Source organism: Colletes latitarsis, chromosome 11 (genome assembly GCF_051014445.1).
Source record: "Colletes latitarsis isolate SP2378_abdomen chromosome 11, iyColLati1, whole genome shotgun sequence".
Classification (NCBI taxonomy): domain Eukaryota; kingdom Metazoa; phylum Arthropoda; class Insecta; order Hymenoptera; family Colletidae; genus Colletes; species Colletes latitarsis.
The window spans coordinates 26,215,056-26,227,975 of record NC_135144.1 but is presented as its reverse complement, the minus strand read 5'-3'; the positions used below and the strand labels follow the sequence as shown (position 1 = coordinate 26,227,975).

General features: G+C 40.6%; 2 protein-coding genes across 6 annotated transcripts in view; one reads left to right on the top strand and one right to left on the bottom strand.

Annotated features, from left to right (window-relative positions):
- The window catches only part of LOC143348296 (uncharacterized), a 71,725-nt gene extending 65,463 nt beyond the window's left edge, over positions 1-6,262 (top strand). The window contains exons 4-5 of the mRNA XM_076778364.1: positions 1,259-1,599; positions 2,420-6,262. Coding sequence (XP_076634479.1) covers positions 1,259-1,599; positions 2,420-2,549 — 471 coding nt within the window. The 3' untranslated portion in view covers positions 2,550-6,262. The remainder of the gene's footprint in view (positions 1-1,258; positions 1,600-2,419) is intronic.
- A 3,157-nt stretch (positions 6,263-9,419) lies between these two features.
- On the bottom strand, positions 9,420-12,671 carry LOC143348300 (uncharacterized). Of its 5 annotated transcripts, none has more exons than XM_076778372.1 (2): positions 12,049-12,671; positions 9,420-10,543 (listed from the first exon to the last, which is right to left on the bottom strand). In XM_076778372.1, the coding sequence occupies exon 2, from the start codon at positions 10,516-10,518 to the stop codon at positions 10,096-10,098; it is 423 nt and encodes a 140-aa protein (XP_076634487.1). In that variant the 5' UTR covers positions 10,519-10,543; positions 12,049-12,671; the 3' UTR covers positions 9,420-10,095. The 5 variants fall into 5 exon arrangements, with proteins under 5 accessions (XP_076634487.1, XP_076634488.1, XP_076634486.1 ...); XM_076778373.1 differs by having other exon boundaries at positions 12,477-12,671; XM_076778371.1 differs by lacking the exon at positions 12,049-12,671 and adding an exon at positions 11,433-12,015.
- Positions 12,672-12,920: the final 249 nt, after the last annotated feature.

Here is a 12,920-nt window from a genome sequence, read left to right as displayed (position 1 = left end):
TCGTTTGATATTAACGTCGAGTACACGCGACCTAGTTAATACAGAAACGAACTATACGAAAGAATCTTCTCCTTTAACTTTCCTTCGTGTCTTCGAAAGAAACCAAGCTGTCCTAGATGCCCAGTTAAAGATTACACTCTGTAGGTGACGCGTAATGAGCGAAGTTGGGTTCGAAAGAACATCGATGCATCAAAATATCTCTGGAAATGTCGTGAAATAATGCACGAGTTACTCCTCTGCGAGGGAAGTAACCAAAAAAAGGAAGAGAACGCGCGACGCCCCGATGCCGCGCAGAGTTTTTGCTTTTCGAACAATTGGTTCGAGTTCAAATTCTCCAACGCGCCAAAAAACTGTTTACTTCCATTTGTCGCGCGTTATCACGTAGTAAAAACCCGGGCGATCTTTGTCTGGAACGGCGTTCTCGATTTTTAATATTTTTCGCGTATTATTTGTTCAATTTTAAATTACGTCGAAGGCGGTCGACAGCCGTAAACGAGTTTCCATAACTCGCGGAGGAACTGCGTGTTCCGGTCATTAAAGTTCAAATTCCTACGGCAAGGTTAAACAACATTTCTCGTCAAAGTTCCCCTAACAGCAATTAGTCAAATTACAGTGGCAAAGCCGCTGGCAGTGTCCCTCCGAATCGAAAGATTAAACAAAGCGCCGCGCCGGACGTATTCGTGCCGTCCAACGCGATTTCCATCTCTGCTTTCCGACGATCCGACCAATTAGACAATACAATACTATTAATACCCAACGCCACGTGCCTCGTTACCAAATTGCTTCTCCCAACAATTCTTGGGCTAAATTCGCGATAGAGATTCTAGAGGTTCTTCAACGAAAACGGGTGTTCCAAGTATAATATGGTGAGTATAAATTATCGATACTCGTGCGCCACCAGAGGGCCACGGTCTTGTCTCTCTCGCAAATGCTCATGGCGTCTAAGACGGTGACTCCTCTCTCCTTTCTCATTCGACAAGTAAACACGCATGCCAAAACCAATTCACTAAGTCTTCATTCTCACCTATGCAATCATTCATCCCTCACAACACGCTGCTAAATAGACACAAACCGTTACAAATGGGGACCACCGAAAAATAAGAAGCCAGCGCTTCTCTCGACATATCAAGTAGGCCCCATATGCAAAGATGATCAAACGATCAACGTTGTTTAGAATTACAAGAGTGGACGAAAGAAAATTGCGATCTCGAAGAAGAGTCCTAGATTTTGGAACGATTCACCTGATCTCTGATTTCAGTCCGGTCTGCCACCGACCTACGAGGAGTACCTGCGCCATAAGCGCGTCATGTTATCGCGATCCCATACCCCTCCGCCGCCATGGTCGGACTCGACGACGACGCCGCCAGCGTTGAGCGCCCAATCGCGTCGCGAACTGTTGGCGAGTCAACCGGAGCTCAGAGACTATCTGGCCCAGTTGTCGCTGTCCCAGAGTAACGAACGATCCAGCAGCGGACATCATCATCACAGTCACCACCAGGGCACCGTGTTGAGGGACAGCAGCTACCTCTCGAATCAGCAGACCTCCAGGGAGCAGCAAGTCAGAACGCAACAACAACGCACTCGAGCAATGCCTCCCAGGTGAGTTGAAAGGCCAAGACGGAGAAGGGTTGTTCCGGGGTGGAAAGCCACGCGAAATAATTCAGGTGGGTTGTTCCGGGGCGACCACGTGTCTACGACACCCTCGAGACTCGTACAAGATTGGTGCTGACGCGAGTACAATTGTCGGAGACAAGCTCCTCTTGAGCGAAGATTTCCTTCCGGATTTTACCTCGCTGGATCTCGATCTTTTGCGAACTGTTTCTTGCGAAAAGATATACCACGTATAGCGTTTTAACTTTTAAGTGGATTATTGGGGCCCGAATATAATTTTAACCGTTCTTGTACAAAATATAACACGAACATTTTGAAGATGTCGAATTACATTATGGGAATCGATTGTTCACCAAGAGTATTACATTTCTTTTGTTGTAAATTCTTCCTTAACCCTTAAGTGGATTATTGTATAATATATGTAAATGTAATTATTCCAAGATTTATGTAATCTTGTATTAGTTCGTTATCTTTTAAATGCTTTAAAGTTGATTTCCATTTACCAATTTGGTAAAAATCAACATTAAGTAGAATAATTGAGATTGAGAGTCCACTTAAGAGTGAAATACTATTTAGCGTTACTATCTCTTATTCTTATACTTACAGAAATGATGAATCAAATTTTGTGAAAGTGTCTACTACATTAAATCTAAAATAACAGGCTACCGGTCGGTAAAGCGTTAACGTAACTTCGATTCGCCAGCGACGAAACTGAATAATATATCTGTTTTTCGCGTTTCGAAGAGAACAAAAACCGTGAAAACGATTAAGGATAGTCGTATCCCTTAACCGTTGCGTGTAATTTCAGATCACAGAGCGAGAGCCGAGTGCAGCAGCAGAGAATCGCGACGATGTACGACGACGGCGCGTTCTGCATGGAGATGACCGCGTTACAGTCGGCGGTCGAGAACGGGATAGCTTTGTGCAGTTTGATGTAAAATGACCGGACATCCGGGGAACGGGACGGAACAGACGAAGGATTCCAGAGATCCGGGAAAATTGTATTCGAGCACGGTCACCTCACCGCGATCGCTCGAACCGAAGAATTTCATTGCTGATGCAACGAAGCTTGATCAAAGTCACGATGACTAAATCTCCGCTCGACTTTGATAAAATCGACCTCCGTGTTTCCCTCTTCCTCGATCCTCCATTCTCCCGTCGCGTTCGGCGATTAAACGCGGTCCACGATTCGACTTGAGGGGGGGTAAAAACGAATCGCGCGGGAATCTCGAAACTTCCCAGACACCCGAAGGCATTGGGGATTTTCAAACTCTTTCGAACTACGGCCGCGAAAAGTTTCCAGGGGACGGGGAGTATCGACCGCGAAAAATTCTCTAATCCGCGAAACTTTACGCGTATCGACGTCTCTCGACGGTACTAAAAAAGTTAATAATATGTAGACAACATGGTCACGCTTCTTCGTAACGTTTTCGACCTTAAACTTTGGCTCGTCTTCGGGGAGAAAACTTGCACGCATTATATATTAACACGAAACCAGAAACGCGGTAATTAATTTTTAACGTCAGACGAAGTAGATGGTGCGGAATTTTATAACGTAAATCTTAATTTAAAGTATTTACGGTGTATAAACGAGGCGTAAGTATTAGAAATTGTGTTAAGTTGAACGGATTTTTACTATCGGCGTAGTTACGAATTTTTTAAACTTGAATTCGGTGAATTGCTGAAATAATAAGTAGGTCGTATAATATAATATAAACAATTTTTATAATTCCTCTTGCGTACGAGTAAAATTAACGACACCGCGGCTACGTGTCGAATAGTTCACTTTTAATTGTATATATCGTCAGAGATTGAGAATACTTCGTCCATCGTATCATTATAATTGCATTCCACGTACTAAATAAAAATTGATGGTGCCCAACGAACGATTCGATCTGTAATTCTAAGTTTTCTTTCTAAAGGGAATCTAAAGTTTAAAGTAAAAAGCGTCGAAGGATGTTTTCTACAGGTTATTATTATCGTAATAGATGTACCAACTCAGCCGTCGATCTTCGAATGATCATGGTCGTTCGCGGAAAAACTTCTCGCGAAACGATCAACCGGAAACGCTGTCTGAAACGGCTCCGCCACCTCGAATACAATTTTTATCGAAACTAGCTCGCGACGAGCAAATCGAGCATAGAATGTTCGAACGTGAAAATTCTATTCGTCACTCGCGGTTCTTAAACGAGCAATCCTCCTTTGTGTACCCGACGTTTCGACCTCGAAACGCGGGAAAAATCACTCTGCACATCGCGAACGATAAATTTTCAATTGCCTTCGTGCTTCCTGGCTGGTCCAGGTCTTGTGCGCCTAATGAAAACGAAAGGAAAAGGAAGAAAAGTAATTTATTGCATCGAATAGATTCTTTTTACACACGCGCCCACCTTACCGATCCAATCAGATTGATATTTTTACCAACATTCGCTTCGTTTTCGATGAAATTAATTTCTCCCTTTCTTTCGAATCAATTCGCGAAAGTGGACTTACTTTGTCGGCGTTGTAAAGAGACGATGCAACTGTTCGAGAGACTAACAATGATTTCGTAGGCCTAATTTTAAAAGTACAATCCTTTCGTTCCTTCGTTATCCTGATAAATAGACTCGCAATTCCTGATATTTCATTGCCCAACGTTTTTGTACGAATGTAATTTTCCATCGATGCACATCTAATCGCATCGAATTATTTGCGTAGACGAGCATACGATTCGTAATAAATTTGATGAATTTCTCGATAGGAGACGTTTCATTATGAGTTTAAAATTACGAACATTTCAACTTGTCGTTAACAAAAGAATTCGTAGTAAATTCAAAGTGACTGATAATATTCTTTCGATTACCAAAATCATGTTGTATTTGCTTCACGTTTCGAAAATACGATTTTGCTGGCAAAATGAACCGAAGCTTTCAACGAGTCTCGTTGAAGCAGTGTTCGATTACGAATCAGTAATCGAACAGAAAAACACGATGACGATCATCGAGTTAGCCAATCGTCCGGAAACGAGATCAAAGATTCGTGTTCATCGACACCTTAACAAATAAATAAAGCAAGAGAAAATACTTAAGGCCGTGCTCTGTGTTCACTACAAATATATCCAACATCGTCACGCTGAGTTTTCCAACACGCAGAAACGATCGAATCTCCCTATACTGCTTTTCTCCGTGAAAATTCTTTCCGTTCTGCTCTCCAAAATGTGTTTCTTTTCCCCGAAAAAAAAAACTGTTTTCCGTTCGTCGATACATCGACGACAAACGGAGCAAAAATTTGGCTTTTTTTAGCGATCGAAACGAGACGAGCGGACTTGAATTCCATACAAGCGCCGGTATAAAATTTTTATTTTTGTCACTGTAACGTTTAATACGAACGAATGTCGTAGTTTGTTCTAGCTATCGTACGATTTAAGGAAAATAATGGGTGTCTAACGAGAAACGAAAGACGATATAAATTTCTATAGAGTGTAGGGATACAAGTTAATATTCGCTGTCCTGTTGTATATAAACGTAATTAATTATACAACACGCGGGGGAGTTTCTGTTCGGTCTCTAAGTATGTAGGAACGTTTCATCTCGTTATCGTTTCCAACATCCCGAGAGTTTCGACGAGGCATCTCGAAACAGAGCAGAAAGAATTTCTGAACTATTTTTCGAACACTTTCTCCGCCGTGCGTAGAATTTAATTTGCAGCGTTTCAGCGAATCGCTCGAATTTCCTTGCTTGAAACCAGATCGTCGATTCGTTTCCTGGTGGTCCGAATATATTCGACTGAAACGAATACATGCTCGTTAATTACGAACACGATTCGATACTCGAGCGTTTCGTCGAAATAAAATAATGTGTCGGACAAGTGTTCGTTCACGAAGATTTACCGATTCGCTGGCCAAACAAAGAGTGGTCCAACGAGTTACTATTGTCACACAGAATGTTTCGAAGAGGTTCACAGATTTATTTAAACGATGGAGAAAAAAATCTTAGACGTTTAAATATTTAAATAAAATTTGAAATTAGAATAAGTTTGTTCAAGAAAATGTTTAACTTCTGTTTCAAACTGATTTCTATTTACGCGATAGTTGTCGCGTTAATTGGCGTTTTACTGTACCCACAAATTAACGAGTAATAATTTCAATCAAGAATCGGGCCATCAATTTTTCTACGCGAATCGCTACGAGCCCCTTTCGGGGCGAAATTGCATTCCTCGGGAGCTGATCGTCCCAAACAGTAATTTTAATGGTAATCACAGTAATTGATCTGTGTAAAATTATCGAGCCACTCGACGTACCGTATCAAACGATATGGTGAACCGTAATTAAGTAACGACGCCCGCTCTAGGTGGTGTTCTATCGAATAGCCTGTCCTAACGACATACAAAGCAGAAAGTAGCGTGTAAAGTCAGTGTTTAAATGCAGAGAAGCGTGTTAAACATGTAGACTTAGCGTAAAATTGTCAGCGTCGACACGTTCGCGTAGAACAACGTTACGATTTACGTGTAATTTAGACGGCGACGCCTGTCGTCTTAACATTTAAGAGTTCCCTTTTCGAACGTACGCATGTATCGTCCTTCGACTACAACTATTCCGCGTCGAAAACACGCGTACTTGTAAATACCCAGTGTTGTTCGTCGAACGTTCAGAGCTGTTTGTAAATTTTGGAGCACCGATTCAAAGTCCGAGAGTCGTTCCGTGGCGTTTGGAAGACGACAGAAAAGATTTGTCATCGAAAGAAGTTGTTATATCAGAGTCATCGACGATTACCACTGGTCTGGTAATTAGTAGGACACGAATTTCAAAAGAAGAAATATGTTTGAGTGACGAAGGATTCGAATAATGGAGAATCTTGAGCGTTCGGTGCACAATCTACACGCATTGAAGTCTCCAATGGAAACGGTACGCGAGGCAGATGTTTTCCAAAATTTAACAACAGCATTCTGCGAATAGCAATTAAGTTTCTCGATCGCGTAAAATGTTTCACACAAACGTTGCTTCCAATCGTTCAATAGCAAGAAATGGATGTACGATATTTGTTAACCCTTGAACGACTATCTTCTTTTTATTTTTAATATCATTCGACGACACTGTGCGTTTCTAGAATTAATATCTAGCAGTTTACGATCTCAGCACCTGCATTTTTTGGAGTTTAATTTAATTATGGCCTACAGCTTACAATAACTATATTACCATTTATCAAATCCATTAATTTTGTGTCTTCAAATTTACTTTTTAGGAACAGTTCTATCGTATAATTTGTTTTCGAGTGGTCGTTTAGGGGTCGAGGATACACAACGTGTTACTCATTATTGTATATAACGGTTATCATTGTTTCGTGGACAAATTTAATATATACTCGCGAGCAGCGAGTAATCTGACTTAGGTACGCTTCGCTACGACAAAGAACGATGTTTCTTGGCGAAACGAATCGTGTTTTAACGCTACGGAGCGTCGTTATTCTTGACGACTAATTTAACTCTCGAAATTTTCCCTTTTGTGTGCTCGTTAAACGTTGAAAAACCAAGGAACAACTTTCCTTTTGTAACGTTTTAAAAATGAAATAAAATTCAATAGAAGGCTCGCGAATATTTAACGATTTTCTCCCCCGATAGTTTTCTAAAGTATCGTAATAATTTCTTGTAATATTATTTGAACTCCACGACGTGAAATAGTTACGAAATGATCACGAAATTCGTGACAGTATAATCGATGAATATCCCACGAATCATGGTCGAGGGATTATTTGCCATTCGAGTCGATTCACCATAGAAACCTTCGCTCGCACGCAACGTGAAACATGAAAATGTTAAATTTTTTTAAACAGTAAGGTGTAAAGGAGACAGTATATATATTAATGTTACAAAGAACGAACCGTGTAGGTTAGCATCCACGGTCCTCGCTGTGTTTAAACAATCTAATGTTAGTTAATCTTCAGTCAAGTTTCACGCCGATGCAACGCACAGGCGATTCTCCTGTCCGCTGACTATTTTATTTTTATAAAATGTCCACGCCTGGACATTTCCTTGTATCTTGAAAATGAAAAATAAGAACTGGCGCAGAAGTCGAGAGAAATTTCATTAGAAAATTATATTTGAAATATGAGTCGATAAGTATATTCGAAGTGGAAAAAAATGACCGGTTATGGTCGTTTTATTGACTATTAATCGTACGATATATGGCTTGCAGTTTGACGCCATGATGGATTGCTTCCTCGTTTGAGACGTTTGAGCTTCTTCTTTATCGAACACAACAGGTGAACTAAACGCGAACAAAATATACCTCGACTCGAATTGTGTGTAAAAAATTTAAAGTTGCAAAATTAAAGATGCATTTTACATAGGAGGGTCAGCGTAAGGAAAATCACTGTGCGAGCTGACGTACGTCTAAGCGCACATGGTCGATCGTTTAAACGACAAGGGATAATAAACCGTGAAGGTATGTGGATTTATTCTTCGGCTTCCACCGTCGCGATTGCAGAGAAATGGAACTCAGGACTGCCAAAGAGCGAGACATTTCTAAAATTTGTAGCTCGAGATGCGTGAATTCGCGAAACGACGCGAATCGACGCTTAAATAATCGGTACGAGGAGTGGTCGCGTTGGATCGATTTACGAGTTTTCGTAATTTTTAAGGGACAGAGACGGGGGAAGAATCTTTGGTTAACAAATTTAATTCGTAAACGAAGAGTCGATCGTCCGACGATGGACGTAGAAAGACACGTAAACGGTGGAAAAGCGTTTCTTTCCCGTATCGAGAACGGAGTTTAAAGAAGTAGCGTTGTATGTAAGTAAAAATAAAAAAAAAAAAAACTACGATGGTATATTGTAGATGGATTACATTGACATAGAAATATTTTTCTCATCGTCGTGTAACCCGTATTATTTTTCCGTGAATGTCGGTGTCCTTTTTCCTGCCAACGAGCACAATGGCACGTTCTAGATGTACGAAATAAAACGATGGAAAAGTAAAAATGTTCGCGACTAACGAGAAACTAATTATAACGTTCTGTCGGTACCGCGTTTACGACGAACTAAAAGCTGAATCGCTATGTCATATTGTATGTTGTGTATATTATGAATGTTTAGAGGACCAAGAAATATACTGTACCGGTGTAAAGTCAGTCTCGTCATTTCTCCCTCGATTCTTATAATTTTCATTCATCGATATGTTTAAAATATTATCGAGTCTCGTACGAGGCTTAAAAAATTTAAAAACAATCGAATCATTAGCAGAATCTATTTTTGTGATAGTATTTCTTTTAAAACAATTTTAAAACAAAATACTGGTGACTCGCAATGTTGGGCTTTGCAAAAATAAAATATGGCAACGAACGACAAGAAACCTAATAGCGGCTTAGAGTTTTGTTATTTCATAATAAGCGTTCTCGATTCCATGGAGGGAATTAGGGTCGAAAAGTGCAGGATCACTATGTTAAACGAGTGTAAGGAGACTAGTAAATGGAATGATGTAAAATGATCGCGAAGGCGTGACTTAAATACCTCGGCTAGCGACTGCAGACGCGACGAACGTATCTAATTTCACGATATCTAATTAAAGAATGCCACACCTCCCGCAATAACCCAGACGGTTTCCCACATGTACACGTCAATTAAATTAGGACAATGGTCTCAAAAACGGATTTAATGCCTCTTAGATACGCGTTATACTTTACAAAGTCACTGCAAACTCCCATATGAAATAACTCGTTAACCGATTATTTATTTTATGACTTTTGAACTTACCTTCATTATTGAAAACTTGGAATCTTTTTTGTAACTTGTGTGCACTTTGCACGGTTACAATCTAGGGTATTAAAAGATGATAAAAAATTTACAGTAATTATGCAATTTTAATTTAATTAATTAAGTCTATTACAGTTTTGTATATTTTTAACAATTTTTTAATATTCCATAGACTTAAAATAGAAGAAATTCGGAATAGAGATCGGTGTTAAAAATAATCGCACGTTACATAGGTCGATCGACAGGTTTAATGCCTATTAATACACTTGCAGATTATTGGAACCTGGTAAATTTACACTAATCTGTCCTAAGTAAAACAGTGTAATATTAATCAATTTAATGATTAAATTGCAAATCAAATTCAAATCTTCTAAAATACTAAAAAATCTACTAAACATAAAATTTATCGAAAGCTCCACTAATTTCCAAATTGTAATTCCTCATAAGTTTAAGCTATCGCTATTTCTAGTATTTACGAATACTTTACGGTTAAAAATCAACTGACGCAAACAATATCACATATATTTCTCATTCTGTGTTAACTATGTGTCGTTATTAAAGTGTACACAAAATTAAATTCCTTACTAAACGAGCCGTAAAATTAACCTTAGCGGATAACAGTTATACCAAAATACTGATTTCATAAATTTAATTCTTTACTCGACAATAAAAAAAATTAACTTGAATTTCTATACACTGTCTGACGTACCAAAACTTACTCAAACTTATCGCGACTTATTCAACGAGAGTCTATAATGGCGCGTTAGAATTCGGGAACCTTGACGCCATCGGGGACGCGGAAGATCCTCTCTTCCGGCGGAAGTTCGCCTATGAGGAGCCTCTCTAAGCTTCGTTTGGCGACTCTCGAGTGTCCAGTGCCGATGAAGGCCAACGTGGCGTCTCTGCCTGCGTACTCGAGTATCACGTCCAATCCACCCGGGTGATTTTTCAAAAAGTCCGTGCAATCGTAAACGAAATCGTAAATGACGACCCAACAATTGTCGGCGGTATCGTGCCAGGCTACTTCATCCAAACTGATGGTCCTAAAGTCCTTCGATTTTTGCTTCTCGGGCGTGCTAAGCTCCTCCGCGCTCACGGCGTCCTTTTCCAAATTTGGAAAACCGTCGCGCTGTGGCGTCGAGCTCCTCAAACCCAGGGATCTGATGGTCAAACTTAAGAGATCCATTTCACTCGATCCACTCTCGCTCGTTCTGAGAACAAAAATAATTACAGTGACAATTATAGCTCTTGAAAAACTAAAGTACCGTTCCTTTTCTAGAAATCGAAGTTTGATACTTTTAATGACAGATTTCGTAAAAATGTTATTAATGGGTTCTCTATCGTTCTAGGGCACATCTTGATCGAGGAAATTGCGATTTCTAATATTTGGTGATCTTTGATCGTGGTTTGAAACTGTTTGTAGAACGTTTGAACACGCGTAACAGTGATTCTATCATTCTGTGGCACACCTTCTTCCTTATTGATGATATTTTATTGTGTTTGAAGCTGTTTCTACGAGCGTTTGTGAACGAAACACACGTCACGACCAAGCGTGACGTTACACCATTACATCGATCTCCCTTGTCGCGACCTGACATGTGCTGACACGGACGTCGCGATAAGTTCGCGAAGAAAATTGTGAAAGTCGAGGTTGGAAATGACGGGGTCGCGTGTCAGTCGCGTGTCGAGTTCCCTGGACGCGATAACGGGAAAAGTATTCGAAGGAGATAAGAAAATATCCACGGAAATATACGACTACCAGAGGTCAAACCAAACTTCCCCTTGATCGATCATCGATGATTACGCGAAAATGGTCTACATAGAAGAAGCTATTTTACAATCTAACTATTAGTCGCGCCGAGAGGCGATACAAAAACCACTCCATTCCTCGATTATATAAATCTATTAAATAATATCTGATAAATAGAACCAGTTGCTACTGACCATAGGTAGTTGACGCTATTTGAAATACGAAAATAAAATATGATTCGAGTTTTCTGCATAGCCTCATCTTGGTGAAACTTTTCTAACACACTACAGAGCCTTTCATTCCTTCGACCACTGAGATTGAGATTCAAGAAATCAACTTTGAGTAATTACTTTACTTTTGACTGGTCCGCGCGGCTCTCCTCCATTTTCCAGGAACATTCGACCGTCTAAGCGCGTTCTTACCGAAGGGACATTCTACCAAGTACTGAACGTCATAGAGAAATCCAGTCCCCTTCGAGGAAAGGAAAATAATTCTATTACCGGTTGAAACCCAATGCGTGCTAGCAAGGTGTTCGCCTGGCCACGTACTATCTTGGTAATCCAATGCTGTCGCGAACGTCTACTCTTTGCATTGTCGATTCAACCTAATCGAATTTTCATTGAACAGAAATCGGTCCAGAAACCTGACTTATAAGTATCTTTGTAACAATAATATAACGTGAGTCGTGACAGCGTTGTACAGTACGCGAGAAAATTGGCCGGCGATGCATCGTAGGAAAGAAAAACTCCGAATTGCAAGTATCAATATCTCACAACGTGCTTCCCACACTTCATAACAATTTCGTAACCGCATCTACGCGTAAAGTGACGCTTTTATACACTCTGATCGCTACGAATATGTTACTGATAATATTATTGTTTGTTCGTGCGTTAGAAAAATTTCATTTACGTCACGTTACGTCATTATGAACGTATCGTCTGAATAATTAAATTAATCAGCTCTTACCAACGACGGCTCTTCTTTCACGAAATCCTTGTCGTCGCACGAGGTGTCCGATGATTTATAAATCTTTCGTCAGTGATCGTAAATTTGAGACAAATTAATTTTCCGAGTCGACTGGTTTATTGAAAGCTATCGAGTGATCGAAAGTGTGTTTGAAGTTGTGTTGTTTGACGACTGAACGTTAAGTATGATCGAGAAGTTGAGAATGGCGAATGAAGACTGATGACGAGTTGTCTGATGAAACCAGAGATTGCAGATTCAGCATCCGGTGCCCTTCTCACATATACCAGATCACGCGTACGTGAGCTCGTGGAGTTTCGGAAAGTCGACAAAGGCAAACTGATGTATTCCCTCTTTTTCGATTCTCCGAAGTTGCCCGAAGTAATTTCGGACCGCCTCATGAGAATCGAGAGAGAAAGGCTCACATTTACCTTCTCGCTCTTGAACAACTAATATCCGACTTCCCGTCAACAGGTATCCACTGGCCTTTGCTGACTGCTGCTGACCACTCCTGGAATTTCTCACAACGTATAACGATTACACTACTGACGTCTGCCACCCTCCGCTGGCCTCTGCTGACCGCTGCTAACCACTCCTGTTACTTCTGATAACGCATAACGATTACGACTGGCTACTGTTAGCCTCTCCCAGCCTCTGCTGGCCTCTGCTGACCACCGCTTATATTTCTGACAACATATAACGATTACTACTGACTTCTGCCTGCCTCCGCTGGACTCTGCTGACCGCTACTGACCACTCCTGTTACTTCTGACAACGTATAACGATTACGACTGGCTACTGTTAGCCTCTGCTGGTCACTGCTGACCGCTGATAGTCTCTACATGCCTCTACTCGTGGCAAACTTGAGTTAACAG